The 19,999-nt window shown below is 48.9% G+C and overlaps 2 protein-coding genes across 3 annotated transcripts in view; one reads left to right on the top strand and one right to left on the bottom strand.

Annotated features, from left to right (window-relative positions):
• The window catches only part of Rpn2 (ribophorin II), a 52,821-nt gene extending 46,883 nt beyond the window's left edge, over positions 1–5,938 (top strand). Inside the window, exons 16-18 of one of the 2 annotated variants that reach the window (XM_048349137.1) lie at positions 1,071–1,200; positions 2,643–2,690; positions 5,615–5,938. In XM_048349137.1, the coding sequence (XP_048205094.1) occupies positions 1,071–1,200; positions 2,643–2,690; positions 5,615–5,627 (191 nt within the window). In that variant the 3' untranslated portion in view covers positions 5,628–5,938. The remainder of the gene's footprint in view (positions 1–1,070; positions 1,201–2,642; positions 2,691–5,614) is intronic. The other variant, XM_048349138.1, reaches the window with a different exon arrangement.
• Positions 5,939–12,349: 6,411 nt separating this feature from the next.
• On the bottom strand, positions 12,350–15,134 carry Ghrh (growth hormone releasing hormone). The gene is made up of 3 exons (XM_048349399.1): positions 15,052–15,134; positions 14,653–14,757; positions 12,350–12,581 (listed from the first exon to the last, which is right to left on the bottom strand). Exons 1-3 carry the CDS (start codon positions 15,132–15,134, stop codon positions 12,350–12,352), a joined length of 420 nt encoding a protein of 139 aa, XP_048205356.1.
• Positions 15,135–19,999: the final 4,865 nt, after the last annotated feature.

Consider the following 19,999-nt stretch of genomic DNA (forward strand, 5'->3'; position numbering starts at 1 on the left):
AAAAGGCCGGAAGTGGCACTGTGGCTCAAGTGGTAGAGTGCAAGCCTTGAGCAAAAAGAAGCCAAGGACAGTGCTCAGGCCCTGAGTCCAAGCCCCAGGACTGGCAAAACAAAACAAAACTCCTGCATTGAAAAGACAGAGAAATAAACTTAATGGTAGTTACTCGTGCATGTAATCTTAGCTACCTGCTAAGCTGAGAAAGGTGGAGCATGGTTCAGGGCCAGCTTGGCCAAAAACATTTGTGAGATTCCTTCGAAACCCAGCTGGGCACAGTGGCATGTGTCTATCATCGTAAGCTATGGGAGAAGTCTGAGATTGAGAGGATCATGGTTCCAGGATAGCTTGGGCAGGAAACTTTATGAGCTTTTGGGTGTGATGGCACATAGCTGTCATCTTAGCTATGATAGGAACACTAATATAGGCAGATGACAGTTCAGCAGATGACAGTTCAGGAAGTGAACCTAGGCAGGAAGTGAGACCCTGGCTCAAGAATAACCAGTGGACAAAAGGGCTGCAGACATGGGCCAGGTGCTAGTTAGCTAGGCAAGCATGAGTCCCCAGGTTCAAAATTCAGAACTGGGCTGGGAATATGGCCTAGTGGCAAGAGTGCTTGCCTCCTACACAGGAAGCTCTCGGTTCGATTCCCCAGCACCACATATATGGAAAATGGCCAGAAGGGGCGCTGTGGCTTAGGTGGCAGATTGCTGGCCTTGAGCAAAAAAAGAAGCCAGGGACGGTGCTCAGGCCCTGAGTCCAAGGCCCAGGACTGGCCAAAAAAAAATTCAGAACTGCCAAATAAAGTAAAATAAAAAGCAGAGATGTAAGTGTCAATAGGACTGTGGGTCAAGATAAAGTAGCTGAAGTCTGATTCTTACCCTTGGGTTTCAAGTTAGACGGGCTATGTGACAAATACATTGAGTCATCTACTTTCTGACATCAGATAAAAGAGATAAAGCAAGCTGGTCTATGCATGCAAACCTCCATGTCCTAGCAGACCCTGTTCCTAACTTCCTTGTCCCAAGACATCGTCGCTGTTGTACTTACCTAATGTCATGAATCTCTTCTTGTAGCCATGCTGGGGCTCATGTATGTGTACTGGACTCAGCTCAACATGTTCCAGACCCTGAAGTATCTGGCCATCCTGGGCAGTGTGACTTTCCTGGCTGGTAATCGTATGCTGGCCCAACACGCAGTGAAGAGGTAAGGCTGAGGATGAGCGGAAGATCTGGGGTGGGTTGGCCTAGCTCAGAGACAAAGTTTTTATGGCGGGACTATGTTCTTAGGACAAGGCTGATGCTTTAATCCAGCCAGACATACAAGACAAAAAATGTTTTAAATCAGGACAGAGGCCCTGTGGCTAGCTGTAGATGTGTGAAAACAACAATATTTGTCCTTGAACATTAGAATGAGAGGTAAAAGTGGGTAGGGATATATGCTAGAAGATTGTCTGTTTGCTGGCTGTATAAAAATTCCCTTTGTTGCTGCCATGGAGGATCCAACCCTCCCCTTTTCCCGGCCCCTTAGAGTGACGCCCCATGACCCCTGACAGTGTCCAGAGCTTTTCTTCGCATGTGTAGGTCTGTGTTCTCCCTGCAGAAGCTGTGAGGGTTTTGCAGAGGCCCCTGGCAGATAGCTTCTGCCTGGGAGCCCCCAGCTGTGCCCTGGGAAGCAGACAGCCTGAGAGTTGCACAAGTAAATGGTCAGCCCTTAACGTGATGGCAGCTTGCTGGCAGCTGAGCTTTCAGAACAGACTTGGAGGAAGATTTAAATGTCACATAGATGGTTTCTCATTGATTTGGCTTTATTAGAACCTGAGTGATTTTTCTGCCACACAAAGGCCAATAAGAAAAGGTCAGAATTGCTTTTACCTTTGGAAGAAATCATTTCTAGATGTGCCCTGCTTTCTCCTTCCAAGCTTTCTCTTAGAGGGTTTTGACTCAACAGCATGCCTTCCAACATGGCTGCCAATTAGGTCAGACAGATCCTGGAGGCCTTCTCAGAAGATGATTAGCCTGTGGGAAAAGCAAAGGTCTTGTTTCCACCCAGCTCCATTGTGAGCGTTCAGAGTGCTTCACCATGGGGTCCAGCACAGACATTCTCCTTAGCATCCCTGTAATAATCTGGGTCCCACCAGAGCTCCCCTTAGCACAGCAGCAGCCCTGCTTCACTCTTGTGCCCCTTGAATGACCTTTACTTGGCTGTTGGGCTTAGAAAGAGCCAGGGGCGCTGTGTTTCCAAAACAGAACCTTGCTCCCTTGCAGCTACCACTCTCAGCCCCAGGCAGCCAGAAGGCTGTTCCCTGCCAGCCTCTGTCTTCTGGAAGTTGCCCACAAGGTAAAGGGGTGAGAGGGAGAAACTGTTTGCTTTAGAATAGTGCTCAGCAGGAGTTCCTAACCTGAAATCTGGAATTCTGGGGAAAGACACCCAGAATTCCAGAAAGATCCTTGAGGTCCTACTCCCTCCCACTTCTACACCTACCCTCTACCAAAGGTAAAACCATTGCAAGTGCTAGAGCCATTGCTGCCTGGGGGAAATCAGTGGTTCTAATGGAAGCTCTGGTTGGGTTTTGCCATTTCTTTCCTCAGCTTTATTTCTCTTCTCACTGTCCTTTCTTGATTCTCAAACACTCTTTCCTTTGGCAGGATCGCTGCAGAGCAGAGCAGTAGATTGGCAAAATATAGGACACTACGGTAAAGATAAAGGGCGGGCTCACCCAGGAGCCAGGTGCCCTTTCCCATCCTGCCCCACCTCATGCATGTCAGTGGAATTTCAGCCTACTCATTCCTCCTTCCTCCCTATGCCAAAGCGACCTGACGGGGCCAAAGCTTCCTGAGTGAGCCTAGGTGCTCGTTCTCCTAACAATATGGCAACTCTGTCCTGGCCTTGACTGTTTAAGACTATCTTCACTCATAGCTCATGGGGGGGTGGTCTCTCTACAACAGGCCCTCTCCATTTGTCATAGAGCAGAGAGGAGAGTAAGACAAGCCCATCTGCGGACTTCTTAAAAGGGACACCATCCAAACCACTTTCATTTAATAAATGGTGATCCTGTGGCAAATCCTGGCACACCTTGTCATGGCTTCTAGGCCTTTCTATAGTATTGGTATATTTGTATATTAGGCAAAGCCATGTGAGATTAAATTATGAAGGGCTGACGGCCACAACTGAAAGTTAGGAGCATAATCCAGGTTCTTAAAGCTCAATAGGCCCCAAGACTGTCATCTTGTACAGAATAATGCCCCACCCCCACCCCACAGGGCCAGTCACAGCTTACCTGCTGCCTCACCATCTGCTCCTATAAGCCAGGATCAACAAGAGGCTTCTGGAAAGAGCCTGGTGATAGTTTAGGCTCTGTGGGCCAGACTAGGCTCTAGCACTGTGATGTGAAATCAGCCACAGGCCATGTAAACAAAGTATGGCTGCATTCTGATAAAACTTTATGGGCTGGGATGTAGCTCAGTGGCAAAGCACTTGCATAGCAAGTATAACATCCAGGGTTCAATCCCCAGTACCAAAAAGAAAAGACCAAAAACAATACCTTTATTTTACCAAAGTCTTTGGGCTGGCTTTGGCCTTTGTGACAGAGTTGGTCAACGCCAGCCCAGTCCAGCAGAGGGGATCGGGGGTCTTTGAATTTCCAAGTCATGTCCATCCCTTGCCTTGGAAATGGCTTTTTCTGCCAGAGCCATCTTAGTTTTAATCCTGTGAAAATAGGAGTGATCAAGGGCAGCATAGGATTTAGGATAGGATTTCATTGATATGTGCACATAAACTGGGTCACCTACCTTCAACATAGAAACTGCACTTTGTTGTTGCTTTCAGATTTAAGTGAGATGTAATTTACATACAATAAATTAAAAAGTACAGTCCCAAACTGCCCTTTCCATCAAGATAGACTACTTCCACACTTCAAAAGCCTCCAGTGCCCTCTCCCCGACCATGCCCATTTGGGTTTTATCTGGAATTTTGGTCCTCTACTGAGCTTTGCCTTCAGAACTAGTCCTTTCTGCTATGTTTGAGTTCTTTCACTCTACTCTGGCTTGGATTTCTTTTCCCTTTGAACTTTAGTCAGCCTCATATTGTACTGTTGATCATTTGTACATTTGCGACTGTGAGGCTGGAGCCTGTGTGCCTCTGTGGCTGAGTGCTCGTGAGCTGAGAGCAGACATTGGTTTGAGCAGACATGATGTAGGGCAGAACTTCTTGGTCATGGACTACCGCCCCTCAGTTGTTCACAATCCATACTCCTGCTGTCATCCCTCCATGAGCATTTCTAAATATGCACATTGAGTGTTTCCAGGAACCTCTGAACCCTGGCAGGGAATTAGAAGCACTCACTTTGGCCCTGTGCATGCCCTTAGGAACTGCTTTTGTTTTTGTTTTTGGCTTGGAGCCTGTCATTCTGCCAGACTGACATCACCCTAGTCCTCAGCACAGTGTCTAGCTGCCTGCTGATGGTGGTAGGTGTGTCTGTATCCAGCTTCCGCTTGCCACAGAGAGTAACTTGGTACTGCTGCCTCCCTGCTTGCAGTCTGTTAATGGCCATTGTCATTTCTTTCCTATCACTTCTTAGAGTGCATTAGCACAGGGGAAAGAGGGAATAAAGTGATAGAGACATTCTATGGGGGCCAAGCTTGGTGGTGCATGCCTGTATAATCCCAGAACTCAAGAAGCTAATGCAAAACAGATCACAAGTTTGAGACCAGCCTGGGCTACCTAGGGAAATTCTGAGTGTGTGTATATGTGTGTGTGTATATATATATATATATATATATATATATATATATATATACACACACACACACACACACACACACACACACACACACACACACACACACACACACACACACACACATATATATTCTTCTTTTGAAACTGGATATGGTGGTCCGCATCTATCATTTCAACTAATCAGGAGGCAGAAATCAGTAGGATACAGTTCAAGGTTAGCTCAGGTAAGAAGTTAGTGAGAGCCTCATCACAACCAATAGGCCAACTGTGGTGGTTCATGTCTGTAAAGTAAGCAGGCATAGGTAGGAGGATCACAGTCTGAGGCCAGCCTGGGCCAAAGTGTGAGACCCTACATGTAAGATGGCTGAAGTAGGGCTGAGAGTATGGCTCAGGTAGCAGCATGCTTTCTCTCCCACTTACTCAGACCCCAGTAGCACCTTTTTCAGGAGCCACTGTATGTTGGAGCTAAGTGTTGAGGCTGATGTTGGTGTGCACAGCAGGATGTCATCTTCAGGCTCTAGAAGGGCCAAGTATTGGTTGGGAGGTATGGGGTCTGGAGATGAGCTTTCTTTAGACTCTGTTCGCCATTTTTCTGGCTCGAGTTGGCCATCTTTGGCCTTGTGCTGTGAGAGGTGTGCCTGGAGTTTCCTCATCCCCTTCTCAGTATCGCCACACTTCGTTGATTTTAAGTCAGCATCAGCTTCAGTTAGGAGCAAGCAGTCTCCCATTCACCTGTGAGACATGAAGGGGCCTAAATGCACACATGCATAGCTCCACGCGTGATGTCCTGCGCAAATGGTGGGGGAGGCCCTGGCCTCCTTGGCCATCTGTTAGCAAGTACAGTGTCAGTCATTGGAGGTTTGTTTCTCTTTTCTTTCAGAACAGCACATTAGTCCCAGGAAGAGGACAGAAGGCCTAAGCACTGAAAGGAATGGTGAAGAAAGGAGTCAAGAGCGGTCCACAATGCGCCAAGAGGAATGAAAACAAAAACACTTTATTTAAAAGAAAAGTTGAGATATGGTTACTTTTGCTTGTTTTTAACTTCTCCTCCACAGAGCAGATCCCCATGAGCCTAGATCGTCTGTTTCCTTGGCATGATGCCTTAGCAAGATGGTGTGAATGTCCTGAGTTACACAAATGTTGCGTTTGAATAGTTGAAATCTGTAATTAGTCTGTTTTGGAATAAAAGGAATGGTAATAGGAACAAAGGCTTGGTGTGACCATCTTGTAGACTTCAGGGTGCTGGCATGGTTGGGAGCATAAGAGGGACTTGGACTTGGCTGCTAATCAGCGAAGTGATAATGTTTCTGTGGCCTTTTTTGGGGGGGGGTGGGTGCCAGTCCTGGTTCTTGAACTTGGGACCTAAGGGCTGTCCCTGAGCCTCTTTGTGCTTAATGCTAGCACTCTACCACTTGAGCCATAGCACCACTTCTGGACTTTTCTGAGTAGTTGATTAGAGATAAGAGTCACAGACTTTTCTGTCTAGACTGGCTTTGAACTGTGATCCTTAGATCTCAGCCTCCTGAGTAGCTAGGATGACATGCATGAGCCACTGCTGCCCACTTATGAATGTTGTTTTTTTTTTTTTTTTTTAACTCTTTTGGTTCTGGGGATTGAACCGAGGATGCCACCGTACTTGATGGGAATGTGCTTTGCCTGAGCTACATCCAACCTTCAGTAGCCTTTTTATATTGGTCTTTCTCTACCCTTTTCTAGCAGGACTGAGATGGTAGAAAAGCCAGCTTCCATCCTGCTTTCTCAGCAATGAGCACCACATTGTCTTCCTGTTGGCATCTAAAGAGCCCCCTTGGTAGAGCAGCTGGGTTGTGTTCAAGGCTCTGCTACTGTGACAAAATACCACAGTCATTTTTTTACTACATCAAATAGAACTGAAAGCACCTTTTGGGTGGGGCCTCATGCAGCAGTTGGTCACTATCCCACATCTCACTGTGTCTTCTTTACTTACAGGAATGGGGAACCCCTGACCTGTGTGCTGCATAAGGCCCGTGCACTGTAATCACAAGTGCTTTCCAGTTAGGATATTTCCAGCTTACCGTGGCTTGAGATCAGTACTGACCCCATCTTAACTCGAGGGTGCTATGTTGTTATCAGCCTCATATCCTGGATCTTGTTAGGAGCCCAGGGAGCAGTTTGTACTAAAACTTGTTGGCCCGACTGTTTAAGTCACTGAATTTCCCAGCTTGCATTTCTGAGGGGCCTGGAGGGTTAGCGCACACAGAACCACTGCTGGGCCCTCCCTACCACCTCATGAGGCCCCAGCTCTGCCTGCCGCCCAATGAGTGGCCCGAGTGACCTGGGACCAGTCATCTGACCTGCCTGGGAAGCTGGCCAGGGACCAGGCTCTGTTTCCTCCAGAGGCTTGTTGTCAGGAGCAAATGAAGTCATGGATGAGAGGCTCTCTGTGAACTCCAAGTTAATATAGCCATGAGGATCTTCACTAAAGCGACAAGTCCCTTGTTGATTAAGCACTTCTTTAAGGGGGAAAATAGCATGGAGTCTTAAGGAGGACCCCCATGGGAGTGGGGAGCTCTCAGCACCTCTGCGGGGAGGGGTTATGGCTTTTAAGATGCCATTAGTGTCATTGTTAATGGAGATAAAGCCATGGCGTTGCCATGATTTTCCCTCCCTCCCTCCCTCTCTCTAATTGCATTCACCTCGAAAACCACAAGTAGCAGCAGGTCCCAGCGGTCAATATTACATTTGAACAACTAATTGGATGTTGGGAGGACCCTGGGCTTTTGCTTTTGTAGGGGCAAGGAAAGAGATGAGCAGGTGGGTCTAGGGGAAAGGGTCTCCCATTCAGCTTCTTCCACCCACCCCCGCTTTGTCCCTGAGCCTTGGCAGGTTCCCATCCTGCCGGCCTCTCGCCTCTCTGGGCTGAAGTGGACCGCTGGCCCTCAATGACCAGCCTTCTCTGGAGGGGCTTTTGTTTGTCATTGTTCTTATTGTCTCCTCCAAGGCTGCCTGAGTGACTGGTTCCCACGCTTCACATTCTTCCCTGGGGCTCCCCAGGGCTGGGGGGTGGGGGGAGCAGGTGGTCTGAACCTTGTGAAGAATGGACCGAGTTGTACAGTTGTGATGCTGGGAGACAGGAGACCTGGCGGCCAGCCCCCTGGGGACTGGGTCAAACCAGGCCCTCCCCTGGTGGCAGTGTCCTTGCTAGGAAGTGAAGGGCACAGCCACTTGCTGAGTCTCACCACCTTTAAGATGCTGCGATACTTTTTTTTGCACCTTTAATCCAAACCTGACCTCCCACATCCACGCTGCGTGTTGTTTGATGGTGTTAGGTTCAATTTACTTAAAGTAAATGAAAGGCATAAATCTTCAGTGTACAGTGTGGGGAAGTTTTACATAAAACTACGCTGGCATAATCACTCCCCAAATGAAAATATAACCTGATTGGCGCTGCAGAGATCTCATGGGTTCTGGCGTGTGGAGGGTCGGTGATGTGTGGGGTTGTTTGAGCCAAATAAAATGGTTCACTAGCAAAAACAGGTAACTAGTCACTGACCTAGGGACTTCTGTCGACTGGTAGCATCCCTTACATTACAAATTCCTAAAAGAATTCAGGCACCAGTTGCTCATGCCTGTAATCCTAGCTACTCAGGAGGCCAGGTTCAAAGCCAACCCAGGAAGAAGAAAAAAAACCTCTTATCTCCAATTAGTCAGCAAAAAGTTGGAAGTAGACTGTGGCTCAAGTGATAGAATGCCAGTCCTGAGCAAAAAATCTAAGGGACAGTGCCCACCCAGGTCCTGAGTTGAAGTCCCAGTTTGACCAATGGCAAAATAATAGAAGCTATGTAGATAATTGCATGTTTTCTAACAATCAGAGTAAGTAAACAAGAATGTGAGGGGAGGGGCATGGGGGAATAGCTCAACTGTAGATATCACTTGTTAGCATGCATAAGGTCCTGAGTTATCAAGACCTCCAGCACCGCACATGCATGTACGCATGTGCACACACACAGTCATGGAATAATGTTGAGATACTTTGCACTTTTCTTTCTATTAGGTCTTTGAAATCCAATGCTTATACTTCAGGCACATCTCAGTTTGTTATGATCACATTTCAAATGGCCAAGGCCACCATATTGGATGGCCAGCTCTATCTGGACTCTTCCAGATTCTACAGCTTTGACCTTGGGTTTTCACCACTCAACCTATTTGTCTTACCAAGTTCCCTGGCAGCTGCCATAAATACTTTCCTGATGAATTCGCAACACCCTCCTCTTTCTTTTCCTCTTTCCACCACCTTCTTCTCTTTGTCGTCTTCCTCCTGCTCTTTTTTTTTTTTGGCCAGTCCTGGGCCTTGGACTCAGGGCCCGAGCACCGTCCCTGGCTTCTTCCCGCTCAAGGCTAGCACTCTGCCACTTGAGCCACAGCGCCGCTTCTGGCCATTTTCTGTATATGTGGTGCTGGGGAATCGAACCTAGGGCCTCGTGTATCCGAGGCAGGCACTCTTGCCACTAGGCTATATCCCCAGCCCCCTTCCTCCTGCTCTTGGTGGTTTTGTCATATGTGTGTCTGCTTCCAGAGGATTAAACTCAGGGCCTTTGCACATGCTAGGCGAGCTCAACCACTGAGCTGTGCTGCTCCTGCTCACCGCTGGCCCATTCTCTTCTTTGTTTCCCTCACTTGTTTTCTGGGATTTTTCTCTTTAGTGGTTTTCTTCAGGCTTCTGGGGGGTAATTAATTGGGAAATAAAAGTCTCACAGACTTTCCTACATGGGCTGGCTTTGATCTATGATCTTTAGATCTCAGCTTCCTGATTAGCTAGAATTACAGGTATCAGCCACTAGTTGGGGTGAGACCGGATGGACACATGGGCCCCATTCAGTTAGACCTCTGGCGTGGACCGCCTACGCTTGCATTCATCCCAGTTCTCGCTTGCCAAATTTGGCCATGAGCAAGTGTAGTCGCCTTCCTGTCTCAGTTCCTGGTCTGTAGCTGAGCAAGACCAGTGTTTGTCTTGAGACTGGGAAGGGGGTGGGGAGAGCAGTTGTGATTCTGTGCAAGGAGCCACATATACATCTACAGATACTTGGGGAGTCATGTTGGCTACTACTGTATGTATGTGTGTATGTATGTGTGTGTGTGTGTGTGTGTGTATGTGTTGGTCGTGGGGCTTGAACTCAGGGCCTGGGCACTATTCCTGAGCTTTTTTGCTCAAGGCTGGTGTTCTACCATTTTGAGCCACAGCTCCACTTCTGTTTTTCTGGTAGTTTATTGGAGATAAGAGTCTCACGAACTTTGTTACCTGGGCTGGCTTTAAACTGCAATCCTCAGATCTCAGCCTCCTGAGCAACTAGGATTACAGGCATGAGCCAACAACGTGTGGCTTACTTTATTTTTTATTTTTGCCAATCCTTGGCCTGGGTGCTGTCCCTGAGCTCTTTTGTTCAAGGCTAGTGTTCTAGCACTTTGAGCCACAAAGCCACTTCCAGTTTCCTAGTGGTTAATTGACGATAAGAGTCTCACAGACTTTTCTGCCTGGGCTGGCTTTGACCCACAATCCTTGGGTAGCCTCCTGAGTAGCTAGGATTACAGGCATGAGCCACCAGCACCCAGCACATTATTTTATTACACCTTTTGATACCACACTGGGAAATGCTAACTGTATAAAATTATTTTTAATTAGACTGAAGATAAAAGCAAACTGAAACACAGACCAGCATGGGAGACTTTTATTGTATTTACAAAGAAAAAAGTAGGTCAGATCTGAAATGGGATGAGCTGGATCCGGTTGTGCTTGGACTCCAGGTGGCCCAGGACTCTGGTGTAGGCTTCATCCATGGTAATTCCTGTTGCAGAGAGGAAGAGAAAGCTCAGGTCTGCAGGGCTCGGCAGGAGCTAGCTAGCTAGCCCGAGCTAAGGATGCTCGTGTGTGTCAGCAGGGTGGACTTCCGTCTTACTCCCTGCTCCGCCTACCAGCTCACTGAGACATGGACCAGTCAGTCATTTCCCCAGACAGCTTCGGCCAAAATCCCCTCCCGAATGTCTCCACCAGTCACAATCATTGACTGTACAAGAAGGTGTGCAAGTCCTGGCTACTCAATGCAGCCTGAGTGCTGAAGGAGCGGGGGCCGCCATCAGCCTGTGCATTGCAGAGGCCTCCCACAAGCCCAGCATGTGACTGACAGGGCGCCTGCCGCAGGGCTGGGGAGGAAGGACACGGGCGTGGGGGGGGCGATCTTTCCAACTGTACTCTTTCTTTTTTTCTTTCTTTCCTTCCTCCTTTATTTTTCTTTTTTCTTTCCTTCTTTCTTCTCTTCCCTCTTTCTCTGTCTTAAAAATATCTTTAGACATGTTTTTACTATATAACTCAGGCTGGCCTCAAACTGGTGATCCTCCTGCTTCAGCCTCCTGAGTGCTGGGATCACAGGTGCAGGCCACCATGCTGGTTCCAAACTCATTCTCACCGCTGTTCTCCCAGACCCTCCAGGGAAGCCCTGGTATTTGAGGCAGTGCAGCCTCCAGGCCCCTTCTTGAGGGCTGTGATGCCTCTGGCTTGGAACTTGCAGAACAAATCAGCTTTCCTACAACTGGCCCTCTGTGGGGCCTCCCCCTCAGTTTGAGTGGCTCCTAGGAGCACAGCAAGTAGATGATAACCTAAGGCCAAGGTGAGAGGCTGGCACATCCTTCTTAGAGGCAATATTTTTCAGAATTCTAGAGTTGGGAGTCTCAGAGATGACCAGTGCTCCCCACTCCTTTCCTAGAGGAGGAAGTTAGGTGAGCGCCGATTGCTGCGGGCAGGGAGTTGGTGACATCCTCCCTGGTTCCACCCTCCCTGTCTGCCTGGTCTCCCCTCTTGTCTCCCTGTGGCCTGCCGCTGTCTGTGTCTGCACAGCTGCAGCTGCTGAGAGCCCTGAGCTCCAGGTGTCTCATTAGGTTGGGAAGATGGAGAGGGAGCACATAGAGCACCCTGATGGAACTGGAACAGCAGAGTCCCACCGGAACATGCCTGTGCTCAAGTTCGAAATCAGGGACTTTCCCCAGCAATTAGAATTTTGTGTGAAGATGTAAAAGGGCTACAAAAGCTTGCCTGAGCTCAACAGTCCCCGTGGAGCCACAGCCCTGTCTCTGCCTTGCTTTCCCTCTTTTGGGGAATCAATGAGGAGAAACCTCATCTCTGTGGTGGTTCTGGTTTTGGTTTTGTTTTTTTTTTTTGCCAGTCCTGGGGCTTGGACTCAGGGCCTGAGCACTGTCCCTGGCTTCTTTTTGCTCAAGGCTAGCACTCTACCACTTGAGCCACAGCGCCATTTCTGGCTTTTTCTGTTTATGGGGTACTGAGGAAATGAACCCAGGGCTTCATGCATGCTAGGCAATTACTCTACCACTATGCCACATTCCCAGCCTCTCATTTCTGTGTTGTTTTTTTTTAATTTTATTATTATTTTTTTTTTGCCAGTCCTGGGCCTTGGACTCAGGGCCTGAGCACTGTCCCTGGCTTCTTTTTTCTCAAGGCTAGCACTCTGCCACTTGAGCCACAGCACCACTTCTGGCTGTTTTCTATATATGTGGTGCTGGGGAATCGAACCCTGGGCTTCATGTATACAAGGCAAGCACTCTTGCCACTAGGCCATATTCCCAGCCCTCATTTCTGTGTTTCTATGGCAAAGCTGCAGACTTGTGGAGAAGGAAAGATCCTTTCCTGTCCACACACACACACACACACACACACACACACACACACACACACACACAACCTGTGCTTCTGCAGTAGGGCCTCCAGGATGCTCTCGAACGCCACCTGCTTTTGATCTGCCCGTATGTAGTCCAGCTGCCGGCCGGGCCGCAGCTTTGCTCCTTGCCCCTGGTTCTTCTCTCTATATGGTTACAAAAAGAGCTGGGGTTTCTATGGGGTGGGATGTGGCAGGCCAGGGGGCATCCCAATGCCTGTGGAGTCTTCCCTACCACAGAACGATCCAGCAACATGCAGGGAGACCTGTGCAGTCTTGTGGCAATGAAGAGTATAGTACTCAAGTGGACATTGCTATGAAATTCTCCCCAACCTGACAGGCAACACGTTAACCAAGCGACCCAACATCCTGCCCACCACTAACTCACCAGTACTGGGTGTACCAACAGGACACATGGCCTCCATTACTTGTGCATTACTTGGGTCTGATTATAAGGGATGGAGGGCACCAGGTTAAAAAAGAAAAAAGGCCAGTGTCATGAAAGACAGGAACTCTTCTAGACTAAAAAGAAAAAAATTAAAAAACAAAATACGAATGAGAGTCTGGACACGGTTGGCTCATGCCTGTAATCCTACCTACTCAAAAGGTTGAGATCTGAAGATCTTATCACCAATTAACTAGCAGAAAGCCAGAAGTGGAGTTGTGGCTTGAGTAAGAGCATGAGGTCTTGAGTTCAAGACCCAGTATCAGCACAGAAACAAAAATTTTGAAAACAAGATATGACAACTAAATGGAAACCAAGATCTTGCATCAGAAAAAGAAATCCTGGGCTGGGAATATGGCCTAGTGGCAAGAGTGCTTGCCTCATATACATGAAGCCCTGGGTTCGATTCCCCAGCACCACATATACAGAAAATGGCCAGAAGTGGCGCTGTGGCTCAAGTGGCAGAGTGCTAGCCTTGAGCAAAAAAGAAGCCAGGGACAGTGCTCAGGCCCTGAGTTCACGGCCTAGGACTGGCCAAAAAAAAAGAAGAAAGAAATCCTTTTATAAAGAACATTTTGGAACAGCTGATGAAATGTGAACATGAAGAACTGTGATTGGACCCTGTGTGTTTCTATAGGGAGATGTGCTCGGCATTAGGAGACGTGTATGAAAGTGCCTATGGGAAGAGGGTCACGATAACTGCATGGACTCTAACAAAAATGTTAATGCTTAATGGTAGAGTGCTTGCCTAGCATGCATGAGGCTCTGGGTTCACATACACAGAAAAAGCCAGAAGAGGTGCTGTGGCTCAAGTGGTAGAGTGCTAGCCTTGAACAAAAGAAGCTCAGGGACAGTGCTCAGGCCCTGAGTTCAAGCCCCAGGACTGGCAGGAAAAAAACAAACAATAGGCCAGGTGTGGTGGCACACACTTGTAATACCAGCTATTCAGGAGGCAGAGATCAAATGGATCACAGTTTGCTTAAACAAAAAGTTTTTGAGACCCCCCAACTCAATCAATTTTCTCAATGTGGTGAAACATTCCTGTGGTCTTGGCTACATGGGAGACACAGGTAGAAGGTCCATGGTCCGAGGCCAGCCTGGACAAAAACGAGACCCTATCTAAAAGATATCCTAAAACAAAAAGACCTTGGTGGGGAGTGCTTACCTAGCAAGCATGAGACCCTGAGTTCAAACCTCAGTACCACCAAACAATAATAGTAATAATAATAATAATAAATATGCATATATATTTGGGTATGTACATGTATATATCCATATATTAGTAAGGAAATATCATTAAAAATTTAAGGAAGCATTTAATATTGGATTGTTGCTGAAACATTTTCCAAAATAAACACTTTTTTAAAAATGTACAAGTTTAGATGTCAGGCTGAGTGGACCCTAGCTCTGCCAACTGTGGTTGTAGACCCGTTAGAAGACACTTGTAGACCTGGACAATGGGGTTAGTGACTGTCTTTACATTGCTGGGTTGTTTTGAAGAGTAGAGAAGAAAGTTGGAAGAGTGGCTGGCACTACCACCGGCTTCCTGTGTGCCTGGCGCGGTGGGGAGCGCAGGAACAGGGCCCTGTAGGCCATCAAATGCTAACAAGAGTCAGTGCTGTTACTACTGTCAGAGCCTGGGACAGGGACAGGCACTCAGCAGGTGTAGGGATGAGTGGACATGCACCACTCTGCTGAACAGTTGGAATGACAGACGCTGTGTCAGGGAAGAGACCCCTTGACTCCAGCCTTCCCACGGGGACTTCCGCTCACCCCTGCTGCCTGTTCATGATGTCCTGGAGCAACTTCCGGGCAGACAACTGGCCCAGCACCTTCCGGTAGCTGTTGCTGAAGATGGCGTCTGCGTAGCGCCGCATCCTGTGCAAAGGGGGCAGGGGTTGGGGTGTGGACCAGGTAAGAGGACGGGGGTGGGGGGGGAGGCGGGGGGGGCCTACACTTTCCCTGTCTCTTCAATGGTCCTGTTACCCTGTATCCCTCATTTACCCCCCAGAAAGACTCAGAGCCTGGTTGAGTGACCTTGAGGGGCTTCCTGTCTAGTCTTCCCCTTGGGATGGGGAAGAAATCCGCAGGGCCAGCTGCTGGCTCCATCCTGTCTCTCCTTGCTGCCATGGTGGGGTGGCTAGGGAGGGTGTTGGTGCGGGGGCTGCTTACCTGAGGGGCAGGGAGGGGGTCGGCGAACAGTGGGAGCTGCCGCTGAGGGCCAGGATCACAATGAAAAACACCCAAAGTGGCATCCTTCAGCCCTGGACGGCACCTACAAAATAGCAGGAGGAGATGTGGCGGGTCAGGCGCAGCCCTTGCTATGGGGCTGCCCTTTGCTCGCTGGGCTCAGCCCTGGGCTCATCTCTGTAGACAAGCCTCAGTCCTTGTCCTCTGGAAGCTGTGGGATAGGACAAAGAATGCAGACTCAGCTACATCTGGATGCAAGCTCTGTCTCTGCCAGGGCCCAGTCTCCATCTGTCAAATGGGCATGGCAAGTTCATCTCGCTGAGTCCAACAGGAGACCAATGACTGGAAGGAAAGTGCCCTTCACTTTAAGGCATGAGAGGTGAGCTCACACTTCGGTGAGCGATGGTGGACCTTCCCTTAGTGCCCCCCCCCGCCCCCACGCAATCACACCCTACCCAGACCAAGGTGGCACCAACAGCAGGGAGCCGGAACAGGACTAAGATCTCAGGCTCTGTCAGACAAATTTGAGTCAAACCTGGCTCTGTGCTTACTGTGTGTCCCAGGGTAACTGGTCACACCTCTCTGGGCCTCAATTTCCTCAAGCTCCACAAGTGAGGAGCAGGTGACATGAGCCACCGGAGGAAGGAACACAGAGAAGTCCCTAGAAACTTGTGTTGTGGTTACCCCCTACTGACCCAGTTGGAGGCAAACTTTGGCAGTGTCATTTTGAGCACTGCTGGAAGGAAGAAGGAAATGTGGAGTCTTGCTTGAGAGTAATTTTAACCCAGGCAGGGCTGTGAGAGCCCTGGCAGCCGATGTGACACAATCTTCTCATAGATCATGTAATTATCCTTAATTGGGGCCTGTTGACATTGTGATCTGAATTAGGGCAGGCTGCGGGAGAGAGAGCCACCAGCCAGGAAGATGTGCTGTGGCTAGTCTGCATCTCAGCCACCTAGAAACAGGGTCTTCTCTCCCATGAGATGATACCCGCCCCCCCCCCCCCGCCCTCTGGCAGGAAGTACCCATGGGGAACTGCCAACAGCACCTAGGCTGATTTGGCACTATGATCCTCCTGATTCCCACTTCCTGGATTACAGGTGTGAGCCAACACACCCAGTCCCACACCAGTCTTATTTCCAAGCAGTTCTTAGTGCTAGGAAGTTGCTCAACCACTGGTCACATATACAGCTGTGGTCCCAGAAGACAGATTCCTTAGCCTCAGAAACAAGAGTCCAGGTTCAGCTCTGCAGAGAGCAGAGCGCGGAGGCTTCTCAGCAAAGGAGTGAGGAGGTCATCACCACGATTTGGTGGCCACACATTCTGCAATCTTTGCACCATAACAAAATCACCCAATTAGATGGTTATGTTTATCTGCTAAGCCATGCAGGGTCAGCTTGTTTAGTCTCTGCTATTCTGGTAAGGTAGGGGCAAGGGAGAAGACCCTAACATCTGTTCCTAGGGCGGTCTCTTTCGATCCACCTGCTGTGCCTGTCACTCAAAGCATGTACAGTCCCCCCATGCCAGGCCCTTTAGCTTTGCCCCACCTGTAGGCCTCTACTCCTCAGGCCAAGGACCTGCTGTCTGTCCTCCTCCTCGCACCCTGTCCTTCTCACCTCCATTACACCAGGTTCCCTCCTCCCAGCTGCTCCGGGCTGCGTCAGCAGAAGGCAGTTTTCCTTTGTGTCAGTTGTATGGCTTGAACTCAGAGCCTGGGCACTGTCTCTGAGTTCTTTTAGCTCCAGGCTAGTACCCTACCACTTTAAGCCACAGCTCCACTTGCGGTTTTCTGGTGGTTCATTGAAGATAACAGTCTCATGGACTTTCCTGCCCTGGCTGGCTTTGAACTGTGATCCTCAGATCTCAGCCTCCTGAGCAACTAAAGATTACAGGTGTGAGGCACCTGCACCCAGCTTAGAAGGGGAATTTTCTAAGCAAGGAGATCTTTGAAGACATGAAAGACCCTTGACTTAAGCCACTGTATTTTATGGTTCAGTGGCAGGCTGGCTGTTTTACTTTTCTGTACTGTTCATCTTGGAAAGGTTTGAGCACCTCTAGGACACTGGCCTCCTCAATCCCCTGCTCAGAAGCCCTTGGCTGTCTGTAAAGCCCAGAATCAACTCCCTCTGCCTCCTCTGTTTCCACCCCCTCTCTAGGGCTAGTATATGTGATCCGACCCCAGAGCCTTGCTGTCCGGCCCAGGCATCCCACACCTGCCCTCTAGAGCAGGTACAGCCGTGCCATTTCACAGCACAGACAGCAAACTCGGAGAGGAGAAGAAAGGACCTTTTCCGTGGTCCTCCATCAAATAAACTTGGGAGTGAGCCCTTCAGAATGGCCCCTCAGTTCCCAAGCATCCCAGCAGGCAGGTTCTCAGCTACAATACCTATTCACAGTGCATTCATGGGATCTTTGAATTCATCACCTGCACATGGGAAAGGCTCCGAGCACACAGAAAGCTTTGCTCTTTGTCCCTGGGCCTCTGAGGAAGTCAAAAGGGAAACAAATCAGAACACCTGCTGGATTGCTGCCTCCTCTCTGAACACCCAAGGATTTGGGAAGTAAAAAACAGGTTCATCAGAGAGCAGACATGGAGGGAGGGGGCATAGTAACACTGCTCATGCAAGAGGAGGGCAAATAATTGCCCAGGTTGGTCAAGCAAGGAGCTCCACATTTGCCAGAAATCATGTACCCGAGGGGTGGGTCCAACCACAGTAGCCACCTGTGAGGGATGGGAAATGACGCATACCAGTGGGAACAGTCGATGAGACTGCCAAATCCTACTGGAAGAAAACAAGAACAGGTAGCCTGTGGCAAGCTAAGAACTAAGGATGAAAGAGCTATGAACAGATACATTCCATGTGGCAGCCTAAGGAGATAGAAGTCATCAGGGTGAAGCATAACCCAAACCCAATAGCCTCACTGACGCATCTTGTATGCCACATAAGCTTTGTAGAGCTTGGAAGCCCTCATGATAAGTATCAGCTTTCTTTGTCCCATGCGCGCACGCGCGTGTGTGTGTGTGTGTGTGTGTGTGCTTGGGCTTGAACACAGGGTCTGGGCACTGTCCCTTAGCTTTTTTGCTCAAGGCTAGTGCTCTCTCAGTTGCACCACACATCTATTTCTGGCTTTTTGCTGGTTACTTGGAGATGAGAGGCTCATAGACTTTCCTGCCCAGGCTGGTTTCAAACCTCAATTCCTCAGATCACAGCTTCAAGAGTAGCTAGGATTAGAGACGTGAGCCACTGCTGAGTGGTGACTGTGAGCTTCCTGAGGGGCTCATTCAGTGATTAGATATATTTGAGTTACCTGGACTCAGCACAATTGAGCTCTTGCTCCCTCTCCTCAATTGACACCTTTGCCAGCTTGCCTGCCACACAGGCCAGGAGAATTCTGCAAACATGTACCTTGAGCTAATGACTGGTCAGGTCTCAAGCAACCAAATTAGCAAAACCTTATAATAACCCGGGGAGAGAGGACTTTCACCTTTGTCAGATATTCTGCTTTGGCACTGAGAATCCCAAAAGAGCAGACATCTTCATTCACTGTATACACTGTTTCCCCGAACGTGTTCCAAGTCAAAGGAAATCTAAGTTTGTGTGTTTTTGCAGTACTGCGGATCAAACTTAGGACTTCCCACATGCCAGGCAAGTGCTCCCCCACCAAGCTACCAGACCTATTGCCCCAACTCTACAATTTTAATGAAGGCATCTCTTGAGTTGTCATTCAAAAGACAGATACCCACATCCTTCTAGAAAGGATGGTGCAGTGGAAAAAAAACAACACCCCAAACTTCAGGACCACGTAAACAAGCCTCAGGGAATAGGTATGGGGTAACAGAGGACTCTAAGGACTGACAATTATGTCTAAAACTTAAGTAAGGAGTGTGGCAGCAATTGAACAAGAAAGCAAAATGTCGTCAATTTCCAGGCAATTATGTTGGATCAATTGCAATGGCACAGCTCCTCTGTTTCTCTTCCATCTATGGCAGGATCATATCGACAGGAGAGACTCTAACCGGCTCTCATCTTGCTCCAGAAACCTGCCTACCCCACCAGAGTTGGAGCACACTGGGACTTTCCTTGCTTGGGACACACTCCTGAAGCACATTTGCTTGCACACTTCTCCACGGGGCATCCACACCCATGACAACATGGCACGAGCCATCCAAAAGATGTCCTAGAGCCCCTCAGGAAAAGGCATATTATACTCAGAATGGGGCCCCCCCACTCACTCACCACCCCACGGGCGAGGAGGAAGGCGATGGGCCTTTTGACTCGTTGGTGAGAATGTCAACTTTTCTTGCCCCCATCCAGCCCTGGTCCCCGGGTCGCTCCCCTCTCACCTCTGACAGGTTGTCCTTCTGCTCCTCGGGTTCCACGGCCCTCTGGCAGGGTGTTCGCTCTGCTCTGGCGGCTGTGTGCGAGGCACTCCCATTTATACCTTCATTTTCCCCAGCGTCAGAGCCAATTACCCACAAGTCAACCAATGCACCATTTTTAGCATCACACTGACAAACCCTAACAGTGGAAAGAGGTTTTGGCCCCCGCTAATCAAGATTCCTATGGGACTCACCCTTTATCTTTGCTGGGGGACGCACGCGGTGGCACACAGAGTTTGTAAACAGAGTTTACCAAGTTGTAGTATTATTCTGAGACGAAGAGAGGGCCTAACACTGCTACTCTAGGAAGATGTTAACACACAAACTTTGCTTATTTTCCCAGATGAAGAAACCTTTGAAAAAGTTCATACAATTCTCTTCTATCCATTTGTAACTTTATTTCACTTTAGGGTAGACAACATTATCAATAAGTGTTTTGAGGAAAAGAGTTGTCTATCTCCCCTGTCATCCAATTACCCGAGTTTTCTCCTATTGATTTAGATCTGCTGCCGTCACCGGCGGACGTTGACAGCTCGCCCTGGAGCGGCG

Source organism: Perognathus longimembris, chromosome 6 (assembly GCF_023159225.1).
Source record: "Perognathus longimembris pacificus isolate PPM17 chromosome 6, ASM2315922v1, whole genome shotgun sequence".
Classification (NCBI taxonomy): domain Eukaryota; kingdom Metazoa; phylum Chordata; class Mammalia; order Rodentia; family Heteromyidae; genus Perognathus; species Perognathus longimembris.

What these genes read in the sequence shown, in the direction of transcription:
- Ghrh (XM_048349399.1), bottom strand. Translation starts at nt 15,134, where the DNA reads ATGCCACTTTGGGTGTTTTTCATTGTGATCCTGGCCCTCAGCGGCAGC. An exon ending in ACCCCCTCCCTGCCCCTCAG is followed by an intron (nt 14,758 to 15,051) that starts GTAAGCAGCCCC and finishes CCCTTTGCACAG; the next exon opens with GATGCGGCGCTACGCAGACG. An exon ending in ATCATGAACAGGCAGCAGGG is followed by an intron (nt 12,582 to 14,652) that starts GTGAGCGGAAGT and finishes GTAACCATATAG; the next exon opens with AGAGAAGAACCAGGGGCAAG.